We start from the raw sequence: 18,179 nt of genomic DNA, 5'->3' as shown, positions 1-18,179 counted from the left end.
CTAAGTGATTACGGTTTCAGATACACAGACAGATAAAATTGTGCATAATATTACACAGTTCGTGGACCCCCTGCAGCCTACCCAGAGACCACATCCTCAAGAAGCCCCATCTGTTTCAGCTCTAGTACTTAATAATTCTTCAATTCTCTCCTTTTCAAATGCTAACCATCTCTCAAGCCTTTCACAGTTTCATTTCCTCTTTGAACCTCACTCGGTACAAATACAGAAATAATATATGTGGAAAGAATCTATATAGAGCCTGGTGGAAGAAGAGGCATCTGTCAAATGCTAGCTTTCTGCTCATGATACTTCTAGCCTATGTGCTGTCTGCTTTCCTAAATTTATATTAATATCACCTTACAGCAGTTAACACCACACAGTTCAACAAGGTTTCTAAGTATATTCGTTTTGTTTCCCTAGCTAATCAGGTCTATGAGGGTAGGGAACCTGTATTATATTTCTTGAATTTTCCTTTCTAGGCATGAACTATTTTGACCCTCTTCTGTCTCTGGCTAATTTGACAGCTTCTTTACTCTCCTTGAAGAACTAAATTGAGCAGCAATACTATTTTTTCAGCAAAAGTTCCTAGCTTGAAATCTTAGACATTGGCTAGAGCAATACTTCTTCATATGCTGTCTTCTCCCCAGGGACTAGCCATGCCTCATAAAGCTCCTTATAGCTGGTCAGGCACTCCTGCCTACCCCACCCCATCACCCTTCAAAAAATTATCTTAATGCTGACCTATCATATCTAAAGGGCTTCCCTTGTGGCTCAGCTGGTAAAGAATCCGTCTGTGATGTGGAAGACCTGGGTTTGATCCCTGGTTGGGAAGATCCCCTGGAGAAGGGAAAGGCTACCCACTCCAGTAGTCTGGCCTGGAGAATTCCATGGACTGTATAGTCCATGGGGTCACAAAGAGTCAGACACAACTAAGCGACTTTCACTTTCACCATATCTAAAATTCTCTAGCCTCCAGGGCAAATGTTGTCACTTTATTTAAAAAGTTGCTTGAGAAGTAAAAGTAGTTAAAAGTTATCCCTTTCGCACAATGCTTTGAACTGTATTAATTTATCCACTTGCTTGAAAGCAATAGAGTAGGCAAGATTACTTCTTGTTGTATCCAGCTTTTCTGCTTCTGTCTTACATAAGTAATGCTTTTTTCCTTGTTGTAAAGACTGTGAAAATTATAGCCAATTGCCCACTCAAGCATACAAACGATAAGCTATGGGAAATCAAACACATACTAAATAACACCTGAATATAAACTTTAAGCCAGGAACTAATCATTCAGGAATCCTACAGGTATTCAGCCAAGAAATTCTATCTGATTTTCAATTGTATGCTGTGTATATTTTTTAGCTTAAGAATCTAGACAACAAAAATTGAGTGAAACATTATCTTATTGTTAAGGATTCCACACCCAATCTTAACTAAAGAAATCTGTACCAAAAAAAGAGAAAAATACACAAGCCTTCAAAGTCTTCCCCAACCCCAAAGTGGGAAGATGACAAAGTCAGCAATAAAATGCTTTGGAAATTGTTTCAGAAATCTTTTACTTTTGTCAAAATAGTTATTAACACAGGAATTTTACACAGGGAGAAAAGAAGACCCATAATACTTTTTTAAAAGGTGTTATTAATGTTTGATCAGCAAAGCAACATTTAATGAATCCCTTAGAAAAAATGGAGTAGCCCTCAAAGTCAACAAGAGTCCAAAATGCAGCACTGGGTGCAGTTTCTAAAATGACAGAATGATCTCTGTTCGTTTCCAAGGCAAGCCATTCAGTATCACAGTAATACAAGTCTACGCCCTAACCACTAATGCCAAAGAAGGTAAAGTTGAACAGTTCTATGAAGACCTACAGGGTCTTCTAGAACTAATGCCAAAACAAGATGTCGTTTTCACCATAGGGGACTGAAATGCAAAAGTAGGAAATCAAGAGATACCTGGAGTCCAGGAAAGTCTGGCATTGAGTACAAAATGAAGCAGGGCAAAGGCTCACAGAGTTTTGCCAAGAGAACACACTGGTCATAGTAAATACCCTCTTCCAACAACACAAGAGAAGACTCTACACATGGACATCACCAGATGGTCAATACCGAAATCAGACTGATTATATTCTTTGCAGCCAAAGATGGAGAAACTCCACATAGTCAGCAAAAACAAGACCGGGAGCTGACTGTGGCACAGATCATGAACTTATTGCAAAGTTCAGACTTAAACTGAAGAAAGTAGGGAAAACAACTAGGCCATTCAGGTATAACCTGAATCAAATCTCTTAAAATTATACAGTAGAAGTAATAAATAGATTCAAGGGAATAGATCTGATAGAGTGACTGAAGAACTATAACAGGTTTGTAATATTGTACAGGAGGTGATCAAAACCATCCCCCCCCCTCAAAAAAAATGCAAAAAGGCAAAATGGTTATCTGAGGAGGGCTAAGAAAAGAAGCGAAAGGCAGAGGAGAAAAGGAAAGATATACCCTTCTGAATGCATATTTCCAAAGAATAGCAAAGAGCTAAGAAAGCCTTCCTAAGTGATCAATGCAAAGAAATAGAGGAAACAATAGAATGGGAAAGAGAAGAGATCTCTTCAATAAAATCAGAGATACCAAGGGACCATTTCATGCAAAGACAGGCATAATAAAGGATAGAAACGGTATAGACCTAACAGAAGCAGGGTTATTAAGAAGAGGTGGCAAGAATACACAGAAGACTATACAAAAAAGATCTGAATGACCCAGATAACTATGATGGTATGATCACTCACCTAGAGACAGACATCCAGAATGCAAAGTCAAGTGGGCCTTAGGAAGCATCACTACGAACAAAGCTAGTGGATGTTTGGAGGTGATGGAATTCCAGTTGAGCTATTTCAAATCCTAAAAGATAATGCTGTGAAAGTGCTGCACTCAATATGCCAGAAAATTTGGAAAACTCAGCAATGGCCACAGGACTGGAAAAGATCAGTTTTCATTCCAATCCCAGAGAAGGGCAATGCTAAATAATGTGGAAACTACTGCACAATTGTACTCAGTTCGCATGCTAGCAAAGTAATGCTCAAAATTCTCTAAGCTAGGCTTCAGTAGTATGTGAACCGAGAACTTGCAGATGCTCAAACTGGATTTAGAAAAGGCAGAGGAACCAGAGATCAAATTGCCAACATCCATTGGATCATAGAAAAAGAAAAAGAATTCCAGAAAAACTTCTGCTTCATTGACTACATTAAAGCCTTTGACTGTGTAGATCACAACAAACTGTGGAAAATTCTTAAAGAGATGCGACTACCAGACCACTTTACCTGCCTCCTGAGAAACCCATATGCTGGTCAAGAAGCACCAGTTAGTACCAGACATGGAACAATGAACTGGTTCCAAATTGGGAAAGGAGTATGTCAAGGCTGTATATTGTCACTCTGCTTATTTAACTTATATACAAAATACATCATGCAAAATGCCAGGCTGGATGAAGCACAAGCTGGAATCAAGATTGTCAGGAGAACTATCAATAACCTCAGATATGCAGATGACACCACCCTTATGGCAGAAAGTGAAGAAGAACTAAAGAGCCTCTTGATGAAAGTGAAAGAGGAGAGTGAAAAAGCTGGCTTAAAATTCAACATTCAGAAAACTAAGATCATGACTCTGGTCCCATAACTTCATGGGAAATAGATGGGGAAACGATGGAAACAGTGACAGACTTTACTTTCTTGGGCTCCAAAATCACTGCAGATGGTGACTGTAGCCATGAAATTAAAAGATGCTTGCTCCCTGGAAGAAAAACTATGACAAACGTAGACAGTATTCAAAAAATTGAGACATACTTTTCTGGCAAAGGTCCGTACACTCAAAACTGTGGTTTTTCCAGTAGTCATGTATGGATGTGAGAGTTGGACCATGAAAAAGGCCGAGTGCTGAAGAATTGAAGATTTTGAGCTTTGATGCTGGAGAAGACTCATGAGGGTCCCTTGGACAGCATGAGATTAAACCAGTCAATCCTAAAGGAAATCAATCCTGATTTTTCACTGGAAGGTATAATGCTGAAACTGAAGCTATACTTTGGTGCATCTGATGTGAAGAGCCGACTCATGGGAAAAGACCCTGATTCTGGGAATGACTGAAGGCAGGATAAGGGGATGACAGAGGATAAGATGGTTGCATGGCATCACTGACTCAATGGACTTGAGGTTGAGCAATCTCCAGGAGATGGTGAAGGACAGGGAAGGCTGGCATGTTGCAGTCCATGGGGTTGCAAAGAGTTGGACACCACTGAGAGACTGAACAACAAAACCACCAAAGCTTGAAGGAATTAAGCAACAGAAGCTTTATGTTTTTCTGTTGAAAACTTATTCTCATATGGGACAGTGAGTTTTGGTGCTTTCCTTGTCCAAACTTTCATATTTTCTGTTCTTCACATCACATTAAGTAGGTCATCGGAACTTTGAATATTATTAAACACAACAAATCTCTAAAGTAACAGGTCATACAAGGCACCTATGTGTTCTTAGAGCACCCCAAATGATTATTTGTTATATAATTTCCTATTAGTTAAATATATGTTTTGATGAGTCTTTATAAGTCATAATGCTCACTTAATGGAGTATTACTCAGCCATTAAAAAGAATACATTTGAATCAGTTCTAATGAGGTGGATGAAACTGGAGCCTATCATACAGAGTGAAGTAAGCCAGAAAGAAAAACACCAATACAGTATACTAATGCATATATATGGAATTTAGAAGGATGGTAATGATAACCCTGTATGTAAGACAGCAAAAGAGACACAGATGTATAGAAAAGTCTTTTGAACTCTGTGGGAGAAGGTGAGGGTGGGATGATTTGGGAGAATGGCATTGAAACAGGTATAATATCATATGTGAAACGAATCGCCAGTCCAGGTTCGATGCAGGATACAGGATGCTTGGGGCTGGTGCACTGGGATGACCCAGAGGGATGGTACGGGGAGGGAGGAGGGAGTGGGGTTCAGGATGGGGAACACGTGTATACCCGTGGTGGATTCATGTTGATGTATGGCAAAACCAATATAATATTATAAAGTAATTAGCCTCCAATTAAAATAAATAAATTTATAATAAAAAAAGAACCAGAAAAAAAATAAAAGACTCTCTTTATCCTGATCTTCCTTTTATTTTCAGTGATGAATTTAAAATAAGTTCTAAATGATCAAATGCCTATTTATAATAAGGTAGTTCTGAGAAAGGCTATAACATTTTGGTAATGTGACAGTGCTAATTTAAGGCAATTAAAAAAAAATAAGTAACTACTATAGGCCTTCAAAAGGCTGACTAAATTTCTTAAAGAGCTTTCTTAAGCAGCTGCTATTGAAGCAAACTTTTAGTTCACTATGTTCCTTCTCCCTGTAACCACACTATATTTCTGTCATGTTGAAGCAAAAAATGTTCATCATTTTGGCAGCTCTGCCTGCAAAGCGAGAATTACCTTCCCAAGCTCCTGAGATTTATGCTTTTAATTACCTACTATCTGCTTCACTACCCTCCGCACCTTAGAATCAATATAAATAGTCTTATTTATGGGAAAAATGTAAAATGTTTGACAAAAGCAGGCTATCATTTTCTAGACTTCCATTTGATGCTATTGATTCTTTACATCGTCAGTACCTTCCTTCTTGACAGAATCACTTGGTTTTTCAAACTTATAAAATTATCATTTATCTAATAATTTGTACTGTTTAGCAGCAGATATAAACTTTACAACTAGCTTTCACTTTCCAACTCAGCAATGAGATTATCATTTCCTTATTTAATGACCAACGGCAGAGTTTAGTTTGAGTGTGACTTTCTCCAAATCCCTTCATCATAAACTCGCTTTTTATGAGGACCAACTTCCATGGCTTATTGAATTTCTGAATGGAAGGCCACTATTAGCATAGGTGAAACTTAGCAGGCTAACTTCCAGTATTCTTAAAACTCTGCTGCTCACATTTTATCAGCATCAATTCTTAAAAAAAACACAAGTTACACATATATATTTATACATAATTGTGTATACTCAGTTTCTATGTGACTATATAAATATAGTATAAATTAATAGATTAAAAAAGCTGTGGTCCATCTCAAGGGCTTCAAGAGAAATGGAGTAGGTCTGCATGGGGAACAGGCAGTGACTGTATACGTATGGATGAGGGGGGGAAGAGTTAAGTTGATCTGTGGACCTAACATATGTAGATATTTGTTGGACATATCTGATGGTGGTGATGTGTGTGTGAGTTGCTCAGTTGTGTCTGACTCTGTGACCTCATGGACTGTAGCCTGCCAGGCTAATCTGTCCATGAAATTCTCCAGGCAAGAATACTGGAGTGGGTAGTCATTCCCTTCTCCAGGGGATCTTTCCAACCCAGGGATTGAACCCAGGTCTCCTGAACTGTAGGCAGATTCTTTACTGACTGAGCTATCAGGGAAGTCCAGTGATGATGAAGAGGGCCAGATATTAGAAAATGACTGTTCAAGGTTTTCCTTGACATATCAGTTATCAAAGGGCCTGAAAGTTCAGGAAATATAGGAAAAATTGTTTTAAACACGAGACTGGTTGGAATTTAAATACTATGTTCAGTTCAGTTCAGTTCAGTCGCTCAGTCGTGTCTGACTCTTTGTGACCCCATGAATCGCAGTACGCCAGGCCTCCCTGTCCATTACCAACTCCTGGAGTTCACTCAGACTCATGTCCATCGAGTCAGTGATGCCATCCAGCCATCTCATCCTCTGTTGTCCCCTTCTCCTCCTGCCCCCAATCCCTCCCAGCATCAGAGTCTTTTCCAATGAGTCAACTCTTCGCATGAGGTGGACAAAGTACTGGTTTCAACTTCAGCATCATTCCCTCCAAAGAAATCCCAGGGCTGATCTCCTTCAGAATGGACTGGTTGGATCTCCTTGCAGTCCAAGGGACTCTCAAGAGTCTTCTCCAACACCACAGTTCAAAAGCATCAATTCTTCAGTGCTCAGCTTTCTTCACAGTCCAACTTATATCCATACATGACTACTGGAAAAACCATAGCCTTGACTAGACGGACATTTGTTGGCAAAGTAACGTCTCTGCTTTTCAATATGCTATCTAGGTTGGTCATACCTTTTCTTCCAAGGAGTAAGCGTCTTTTAATTTCATGGCTGCAGTCATCATCTGTAGTGATTTTGGAGCCCCAAAAATAAAGTCTGACACGGTTTCCACTGTTTCCCCATCTATTTCCCATGAAGTCATGGGATCAGATGCCATGATCTTCGTTTTCTGAATGTTGAGCTTTAAGCCAAATTTTTTACTCTCCTCTTTCACTTTCATCAAGAGGTTTTTTAGTTGCTCTTCACTTTCTGCCATAAGGGTGCTGTCATCTGCATATCTGAGGTTATTGATATTTCTCCCAGCAATCTTGATTCCAGCTTGTGCTTTTTCTAGCCCAGCGTTTCTCATGATGTACTCTGCATAGAAGTTAAATAAGCAGGGTGACAATATACAGCCTTGACATACTCCTTTTCCTATTTGAAACCAGTCTGTGGTTCCATGTCCAGTTCTAACTGTTGCTTCCTGACCTGCATATAAGTTTCTCAACAGGCAGGTCAGGTGGTCTGGTATTCCCATCTCTTTCAGAATTTTCCACAGTTTCTTGTGATCCACAGAGTCAAAGGCTTTGGCATAGTCAATAAAGCAGAAATAGATTTTTTTTCTGGAACTCTTTTGCTTTTTCGATGATCCAGCAGAAGTTGGCAATTCGATCTCTGGTTCCTCTGCCTTACTATGTTCAACATACTGTAAACAAAACTATCTTCTAGGCAGAAACCAACACAATTCTGTAAAGCAATTATCCTTCAATTAAAAAATAAATTATAAAAAGTACATTTTAGGGGCTTTCCAAGTGAAAAGTGCCTCAGAATTTAAAGCAATGAATCCAGTTATTAAACTTGAAAAAGCTTAATAAAGACATTATGTCCAGGAGAGAAGGAAAGAATAGTGCATTTGTTGTACCTTTGTGCCAGAGAAGAGCTAGAGGAGAGGGAGAAAGGGATAGAAGAGAGAACACAGGAAGGAGGGACATGATGTGGAGAGAACATGTTCTAACGGGGAAAGACAAACATGAATGACTGCGCACAGAATTTCTAGAGTTAAAACCAGAGCTAGGCAGCCAAGGGCGAGATGCAAGTTCCCTAGGAGAATATTTTTCAAACAAAAAGCTTGATCCTTCAGAAAATTTAAGCAGGTGCCCTTGCAGTTGGGTGCTTATTCCGCTTTTGCTTCAAGGAAGGTCTTCCAAGAAGGTGTGTAAGGGGTTCCTATTTCCCTGCTGCTCTGACCTCCCAGGGAAGGAACCACAGCTGCTGTAGGGACTTGCTGCCTCCTGGCAGCTGGTGGAGAGATGCAGTAAGGCCTGGGGGCCAAAGGAGATGGAGGGTCAGCCAAGAGCACATGGAAAGGGCATTTATGTGGGACCCGAAATTGTTGCTTTCTCCCTAATCTCATGACTGCTGAGATCCCTGCTGGATGACAGGGAATGCCAGGGCCTCCAGCAAAAAAATACACTAAAGCCTCTTGAGTGGCAGATGGTGGATGGGGGCAGTTTGTTTATACAAGACAGAGAATTTGTACTGTATTACATAAACTGCAAAAGAAATCAGAAAGTGGGCATAAGATTAAAATTACAAAAAGAGATACAGGCAGAAAGGCCCAGGAGAGCATATTTAAATAACCTTGTCCAAATGAGAACTGCTAAATTGACAAAGATGCAAAATGCAGAGCAAAGAAGCATTGCAGATGTATCAATTACACAGGAACTGAGGGTGATTGTTGGATGATTGCACTTCCTAAAATTGCAGAGATATTTATAGTAAAGAATAAGAGAGTTAGGTCACTTACAGAAACGTTCACACAAACAGTTGGTCACTTTGCCATTTTAACTTCTGAGCAAATCCTTAATTTTCTGTCCGTTTGTACTGTATCAGTCTAATGTAAATCAATGAAATGGCATGAGGTCATCTATCTCCTCATCACTTAAGACATGAGGAAATAGAACATAGCAAGGGAAAAGAACAGTGGGCTAAAATGAGAGTGAGGAGATACTAGATAATCAAAACCCAAAACGAAGACAGAAACAACGCAACAAAAGTAAAACCTTAGAGGAGCCACAAGGTAAAATTTGTATAAAAATGAATGACAGATGATTTGATTTATAATTCTATTCAAAAAGTAATGCTGTAAATTAAAAAAGTCAAATGAGTTAGCTCCAAATGAGTGGGGTTAGCAGTTAGGGACCCTGCGTCTCATGCTTAATCAATTGTGATATTAATGCTGAGTACCAAAATTTCAGGGTCAGTTCCTGAATTAGAGTATATAAAACTTGATTAAAAAGATCATTATGCTCTCATTTCGATTTGCCCATGAAGTATAAAGGGCTCAGTCATATGTTTAGGGTATTTATGATTAACTCTGCTCTGAGATAACAACAATAAAAGAAGATCATCTCTATTTTTAAGCATTCAAGAGTATTAAGTTGCCCTGATTTTATGTAAAAATCTCTTTAAGGGTCAGTTTTCTTTATCCTTCTGCTACTATTCTCTAAGAAGTTAAAATTAATATGAAAATTAGAAATTATTTGGGATCTGCCAGCTTTCAACCTAGCCAAGAAAAGAAATGTTGGCCTCAAAAATATTTTAAAAGCTTTTGTTAAAAGTGCTAGTTTCCTGCTTTTCGTATGAAAACCGAAAGTCCAATAATTTTGAGAGTCTTTTTAAAAACTGACTATGGAACCTATGGAAGACCTATTTCCCTGGCAAGGCTTAACTCTAGAAACATATTTCCCAGCTAACAGGAATGATTCAGATTTAAGCTTATCAATTTATAGCCACCCTAGAGTTGCAGGGTTCTTGTTCACTGGAGAAGAAGGGGGCATTCAAGCCCAGGACAATTTCATTCAGTGCTTAGCCTAAACCATGTTATTCAGGAAAAAGGGTGGTCAAGAAGAAATAGGGATATGGGTGATGTACACATTTGAGCAAATGTCTAGGACTCAGTTGGAAAGACATATTATTCCTGGACTGCAACACCTGCCCCTTGGCAAAGTTAATGGTGTCAATTTGCAAAGGTTCACTTGGGAAATGTTTGTGATTAATGCTTGTTCATTTGCATAATGCTGTATTGTGTAAATAAAGCTGTAGCATTTTGCTTTCCAACAGTGGAGTTCTACTGAGATGATAAAAGCTGAACAAAGGGGGTTACTGGACACTTAAACTAGGTCACATTGAATTTTTATGCCTGAAGTCTGCCCTGGTACAGTTTATATGGGTAATGGAGAATGGCAGAATGCAGTCTGTTTAACTGTGCAAATCTGCCTCCCAGATTTTTCAATAAACATATTTTCTACACTGAAGAGGAAAGCCAATTCAGTCTTAGGCTGATTTAAAAATGTTATTAAAGAAAATAAAGATGAGCATCTTCTTAATTCTTACATTAAAATGTAAATAGGCTAATTATAAAATAATAAACTCTCCCCCAAATAAAGAACGCTCAGCTTCAGAGCTCAGTTATGCAGATTATAGCACCATTACTAAACACTGAGAACATGTATATGTCACACTTGTGAATTTGCCATCCAAACTTTGTGGCTTTCCTGCCCAGAGTCTAAGCATGACTCAGAAATTTACTTTCTTTCTCCATTATCAACAGAGCTTTAGCAATGAAAAGAAAGCCAGTGGTCACGTGCTCATGGGTACATCTGTCCATGTCTCTGTTAGTAAATTCAAAGAAAATTACTGACACTGAATGAAGCTCATGTTAAAGACGGATCTGCTCCCAGAGCAATTCTATGCTGTAGCAAGAAGATTGACATACCTCCCCTCACTCAACCCATGACACAAATAACAAATAAAATGCATAGTCATTCTTTCTAGGTCTTAGGTATTCCACCTGTAAGGTGGAAGTGTTTAAATCTCATCCTTCTAAAGAAATACCATGAAATTATTTTTAATCATAATGCTGGAATGATCCTCTCAAAGACCATGTAGTCCATTTTAGGTTATGTTACAGAGGAGGAAACTGAGGCCCACAGTGGTGAAATGGTTTATCAAAGTTCAAAATTAGGGGTTAAATCACATTCAAGGGCCCTTAATTCCATGTTTTACACTGTGCAGCATTTCTATGTATAGAATAATGAACATATAGAGCTGAAAACTCACAATATGTTCTGAGAGGATCCAATAAGGTTAATCCTTGAAAGCTTTCATGCACCCTGTTTACTAGTAAAAGTTGCTGTTGGATTCTGGAGTCTAGTATTTATGCTATGCTGTGCTTAGTCACACATAGCATAGTGTAAGCACTTTGCAACCCCACTGACTGTAGACCACCAGGCTCCTCTGTCCATGGGGATTCTCCAGGTAAGAATACTGGAGTGGATAGCCATATCCTCCTCCAGGGATTCTTCCCAACCCAGGGATCGAACCCAGGTCTCCTGCATTGCAGGCAATTCTTTACCATCTGAGTCACCAGGGAAGCCCAAGAATATTGGATTGGGTAGCCTATCCCTTATCCAAGGGATCTTCCCAACCCAGGAGTCAAACTGGGGTCTCCTGAATCACAGCCAGATTCTTTACCAGCTGAGCTACCAGGGAAGCCCCTAGAATGTATAGTGCTTGGCATAAAATAAAAATAGGAGCACAGTAAGTGCTAAGAAAATGAGTTAATTTTTAAGGCAACATAAGATAATGGGAGAGTTGTGGATCCATAGGCAAGAGACCCAAATTTATGTACTAGCATGCTATGCTAAATTGCTTCAGTCGTGTCCAACTCTTTGTGTCCCCATGGACTGTAGTCTGCCAGGCTCCTCTGTCCATGAGATTCTCCAGGCAAGAAAACTGGACTGTGTTGCCATTTTCTTCTTCAGGTAGCTTCTTGACCCAGGGATCGAACCCACGTCTCTTTTGAAGATCTGTCATTTATTGGTTATGAAAATCGATGTTAACTCCAAAGATAAGAAAAAACCTAAGTGTCCACCAATAAGGGACTAGTTAAAGAAACCATGGGCCATCTACACATAGACTACTGTATCAGTATTCTATTGCTGTTGTAGAAAATTACCACAAACTCAGTGACTTAAACAACACATATTTATTATCTTACAGTTCTTGAGGCTGGAAGTCCAACATGGGTTTCATTGGGCTGAAACCTAGGTGTCAGCAGGACTGCATTCTCTTTTGAGGGCTCTAAGTCAATTTCCTTGACTTTTCACTTCTAGAAACTTTCCATATTCCTTGGCATGTGGTCCCTTTTTTCACCTTCAAACAAACAATGGCCACTCAATTTGTTCTTATATCCTGTCACTCTAACCTTTCATTTTGCCTCCCTCTTCTACCTTTAAGGGCCTTTGGGCCTGTGGGATAATCCAGGACAGTTATTTTCAGGTCACTGATTAGTACTCTTAATTCCAACTACTACCTTAATTTCCCTTTGCCTTACAAGGTAATATAGTAAGAGTCCAGAGACTAGGATGTGGACATCCTTGTCTATCACACCAATGAAAAAACAGTGAGGGGGCTTGCTAGGTTCTGATAGGGAAAACTCTCTAGGATATATTGTTATGTTAAAAAAATGCAAGGTAAAAGTAAAGCATAAATAGTATACTACCTTGTATGTAGAAAAGGAAGGAGATTGAGTATGTATTCATACTTGGCTATATCTGCGTAAACAAGCCCAGGGAAGATAGGTAAGAAATATTAATGTAGTTATGATAGACAGAGAGAGAAAGGCACGGAGAGTAGGAGGATGGGAATAGGATGAAACAATATTCTTCAATGATTCTTTTAAAATTAATTTTCTTTTTGGACCATGTAAATAAATGTTTTCTTTTTTTTAATTCAAGGGATTCATAATTGCAAAAGTTTTTATTATTCACTTGATAGTTAAAACATGTTACTTTGAGCAGCCTGTCTATCATCAACCTTTTTTCTCTTGTTAAATTAATACTTCTAACAGGCAGATCCTCATTTGTCCGTGACTTGTGTTAAACAGTTCTGCAACATGATAATCATGACTTCATGAAAGTCTGCATCTTTTGCAAGATTTTTGCAATTTTACTTTGCAATCTCTTTGCTTTGTATTATGAGATGCTTCAACATCTGGCATCACTACAGTGGCAATGCTAGAATTAAATATGGAGCATGTCTTCACCTGTGCATTCATTTTGCCAGTGGCCAGTTAGGTAGTGAACATTTTCATTTTATATTCATAAAGTTACAAAGATGTTAATTTCCCTACATGGCTACATAAATTTGGATAATAACTGGGCAAAAATGTTAAATATACTTGGATCTGTTTTCGGTATCTATTATTCCATCTTTTCTTTAAAAAATTCCTTTAATTATTATACCTTAAATCTAGTAGTAATATTGTAGTTTAATATATTAGGTAGGTATGTTTCTATAATTAGTCTTCAGTTTACAAAATATTTCATGATTCCTATCACATTGATTTTGTTTTCCTAGTCAGGTTTACTTTACATACAGTAAAATTCCTTTTAGGTATTGAGTTCTATGAGTTTTGAAGGAAAAAACAAAACAAAACAGTTGTGTAACTACCACAGCAACGAAGATTTAGAGTATTTCCATCACCCAAAAAAGTTCTCTCATGCCTCTTGGTGATGACTTTCTCAACTCCAACTTCAGTCCCTATTAATTATGGGTCTGATTTCTGTCCCCACAGTTTTGTCTTCTGCAAAAGTTACATAAGTGTAACCATACAGTGTATAGCTTTTGTGTGCAACTTATTTTATTTAGCACACTGCCTTTGAAATTCATCCATATTGTGAGAGGCATTGGTATATCACTTCTTTTACCGCTGAGTCCATTGTAGGGCTATATTTCAGTTTATTTCATCATCAGTTGTTAGACATTAGGATTAATTTCAGTTTTGGACAATTATGAATAAAGCTCCTATAAAGACATGTAAATATGACAAATGTTTTCATTTCTCTTGGATAAATAAATACCTCGAAGTGGGATTGATGGGCTGTATGAGAAATGAATCTACCACTTTATAAAAATTCTTATAAATAGCCATCAAACTGTTTTCTAAAGGCTCTGTACTATCTTTTATTTCCAACAATAGTTAATGAGAGTTCCAGTTGGTCCTCATTTTTGCATTTGGTAATATCAATTGGTTTAATTTTTATCATTTTAATAGATATAGTGGTATCTGATTGTGGTTTGCTTCCTTACCAGCTAATGATGTTGAGAACTGTTTTGCATATTTATCTGTCATGGTAAAGTGCTTATTTAAGTCTTTTGCCCATTTATTATTTATTATTGAATTGTAAGTTATTTAAATATTCTGCATACAAGGCGCGTTTCTTATAAATATTGTCTCTCAGTCTGTAGTTTTTCTTTTCAATTTCTTAACAGTTTAATAGTGTCATTTGAAGAGGAGACATTTTTAATTTTGATGAAGTCCAATAATGAACACTTTTATAATTCACATTTTTTATTTCATATTTTTTTAGACAAAGAAATCTTTGTCTAACTCAAGGTCACATAAATTTTCTCTTATGTTTTTTTCTAGAAGTTTTATAGTTTCAAGTTTATAGTTATGCATATGATCTATTTGAATTAATTTTTGTATTTTGTGGGAAATAGCACACAAAGTTCTTTTTTAAAAATTTACATGTAGATATCCAATTGCACTATTTGTTGCAAAGACTGACCTTTCTCCATTGAACTATCTGCAACTTTGTTGAAGATCAACTGACTGTACAGGTGTGGGTCTATTTTGTTCTACTGATCAATGTGTCTACTACTCTTTCACCAATAATACGGTCTTGATTGCTATAGATTTTATAGTAAGTATTAAAATAAAAAAGTATAAGTACTCAAACTTTGTTCTTTCCTGAAAAACATTTTGACTATCATAGGCCTTTTCTATTACATTTAAGAAATGTCTTGGTATTTTCTACGAAAAAAGCCTTCTAGGATTTTTATCGAAGTTGTGTTAGATGTATGGATCAATTGGGGAAGAAATGACATCTTAACAATACCAAGATTTCTAGTGAATTGGTACTATACATCTCTCAATTTATTTGGGAACATTTTAATTCTTGAATATGGAATTGGAGAAAGATTTTATCAGGTACCAAAAAAATTCTTTGGATTTTTGGTTGAAATTGCATTAAATATACTTTTATAAGTCATGATAAGCATATCTTCTCTTTTCCAATGACTATAATTTTCATTATGTTTCCTAAATAGAATTATGAAAATATCATTTACTGGTATACACAAAGAAAGGTATTTACTATTTTAGTATTTCTGAAACTCATGAATCTTATAACATACTCTTTGCAAAATGATGTTGATGGTAAAATATCTTGGGAAATACCAAATATACAGTTGCCAGATTCAGATTTGCATTGGTCATTGGCTTTACTTGATAATTGAATATTATAAACATTCTAATATTATTTAATATGATATTGTTATCTTATTTCTATATTCTAAAATTGACTTTCAAAAAATATTAATGTGTATCCTTTTCTTATTATCATTTTTTTTAAACAGGATGGTTATGCTTGCCAGATAAGATAATTTACAAAGCCTTCCCTGTATTTCTATCTTCTGGGAAAATATAAACTGTGCAATAAATTATTCTTCAGGTGTTTAATATGATTTGGCACACACACTTAAATGTGATACTTGCTATCAAGAATAATAACAATGGTTTTCTTCAACATTCATTGCATTTTTTCATATTTTCATTGCATTTTAAACTTTAAAAAAATATTTTCTGCTATTCAAGTATTTCTGAAAAGTAAATATAACAGTAGAATTAAGTATAAAATGATACAGATGAGTCTGATTACACAGAGAAATCCTTGATTTTTGATATTAGCCACTCTGTGGTTCAAGTTTCTAATGGTGAATCTGAAGCCCTTTAAAATCTAGCACACTGAAATAAATGGGCCACCAACAGCCCACAATAAATGTGCTTCTAGAGAATATGTAATATGAAGAGATGTACATGTTCAGAACAATCAGACTCCAAGCTGACAGACTACAGAGAGCAATGGAAAGGTGATACTCACATCCGAGTTAAAGCGAAGCTGACAGACATTACAAGAAATAACTTGTTTCTTCTTTGGGGGAATGGACACTCCAAATGTGTGGTTAATGACTGCTTTTTGCACAGGATCCATCTGAGGAGCAAATGACAAAACAGTCAATTTATAGCTTCAAAGGACAGACAATAGTGTGTACAAGTAAAAGTAGCTGTATTATTCCTTGAAGTTTTTAACTTTTAGTTCCCAAACAAGGATCATAAAGAATCTCATTCTCATAAAGAATCTGATTCATTAGTAATATACTTATTTCCAAGAATTAAAAGCAAAAGAAAAATCTTTTTAAAATAAAAACACACACAAAACAATCACAGGAGAATCACATTTCAAGATATCTTATATTTATATAAGAAACCTTGAAAAATCTTAAAAGATTAATAGAACAAGAAAACTTAAGATCCAAACTAACTTGTTAATGTTTTCTCTGTGTGAGGTAATAATACTTAAGATGGTCTGAAATGACCTCAGTGATGACTGTTACAGATATATTTAAATTTCTTAATTTTCTATCTGTGGTAAAGTCATAAATGATAGACTTATATTACAGTACAGTTAGACAAATATTGATCTTTATTTTAAAATAATTTATTATTGTTTATGGACTCTAGATATTCATTTTATTGGAAATGCATGCTACTCAAATGTCCATAACAGAATGGTTAAGATGCAACACTTGTTTAAATATTCAAGGAAAGTTTTGACATATAGCCTGTGACTTTCCTCTCTTTGGTTTGCATGTACCATACATAGATAGAGAAATATGCAATGATAGTGTAGAAAAAGCATGGCACAAAGCCATGAAAATACTTGGAAAAAGAAAGAACACTATCTGCAGAGCCTATAAAAAGAAATGCAGCAGTGATTCTCCTGTGTACTTCAGATAATAATCCAGCATTAACGTCAGACAACTGGCAGTTCAAAAAACAATGCGCATGATGAACAAAGCATAACTTATCAACAGATGTAACGTGAACAAAGACAGATCTACTGATATCATCGTCTAGGAAATCTCCAGAGGTTAGAGCTTAGGACTGGATTAGTTGATGATATTTGGTAGAAAGGAAAAATGAATGCTATTTCTGATGAGGACATAAGTCAACCAAGTGTACAATTAGCAATTAGAAGAACCTAAATTCATTAGAAAGGAGAGTGGAGCACAGATTTATCGAACAGTACAGCAAAGTAGTTTTTTTTTTTTTTTTGCTACAAGTTTAGGACAATGTATTCCTACTATAAAGACAAGTTATATGGTTTGGAACACTTAGAAATTCAAAGAAGAGAGTAATAGAATTACTTTATACCTTGACTGAAGCGATGGTTACACAAACTTATACACGTATGGAAATTTACAGGACTGTGGGCATTCTCCAAAAGTCAATTTTATTTATGATAACTTAAAAAGTGAAAGAGGAAAAAAAACTGTTAAAAGTATTACATTTAACTATTTAATATAAAATATCATTACTGGAAAATCTGGGGATTTGTTTTGCTCAAGGTTGTAGCTGATTGTATTAAAATTCATTTAACAAGAATTAAAAAAAAACCTCTATGGGCAAAAATCTCGAAATATCGAAAATTAAACCCTAGTCCACTTCCTTAGTATACTCACAGTGTAAATACTTAAGTCTCATCAATTTGCATAACATGAACCTGTAACTTTCTGATTGTTACTAGAGATGGCAAAACAGTTTAGACAGGCTTAAAAATAAAACAGCCAAACTTTATTGGCAGGATGGGAAACTTTGCACTATTTTGCAAAGCTAAAAAAATAAGAGAATTTTATTGAGATATTTTTTGTTCTAAGGTTCTAAAACATACATCTGCTGCTGCTGCTGCTGCTGCTGCTAAGTCGCTTCAGTTGTGTCCGACTCTGTGCGACCCCATAGACGGCAGCCCACCAGGCTCCCCTGTCCCTGGGATTCTCCTGGCAAGAACACTGGAGTGGGTTGCCATTTCCTTCTCCAATGCATGAAAGTGAAAAGTGAAAGTAAAGTGGCTCAGTCGTGTCCGACTCTTAGCGACCCCATGGACTGCAGCCTACCAGGCTCCTCCGTCCATGGGATTTT

At 36.8% G+C, this 18,179-nt stretch overlaps 1 protein-coding gene across 5 annotated transcripts in view; it reads right to left on the bottom strand.

Annotated features, from left to right (window-relative positions):
• ZNF385B (zinc finger protein 385B) overlaps nucleotides 1-18,179 on the bottom strand; it is a 353,720-nt gene that overhangs the window by 56,890 nt on the left and 278,651 nt on the right. For 4 of the 5 annotated variants that reach the window (XM_068967001.1, XM_068967002.1, XM_068967003.1 and 1 more), the window contains one exon: nucleotides 16,081-16,191. In XM_068967001.1, coding sequence (XP_068823102.1) covers nucleotides 16,081-16,191 — 111 coding nt within the window. Of the gene's footprint in view, nucleotides 1-16,080; nucleotides 16,192-17,414; nucleotides 17,509-18,179 lie in introns of those variants that run through there. The other variant, XM_068967005.1, reaches the window with a different exon arrangement.

Source organism: Capricornis sumatraensis, chromosome 3, assembly GCF_032405125.1.
Source record: "Capricornis sumatraensis isolate serow.1 chromosome 3, serow.2, whole genome shotgun sequence".
In the NCBI taxonomy this organism is placed as follows: Eukaryota; Metazoa; Chordata; class Mammalia; order Artiodactyla; family Bovidae; genus Capricornis; species Capricornis sumatraensis.
Note: the sequence above shows the minus strand (reverse complement) of the source record. Positions and strands in the feature narration are given on the sequence as shown.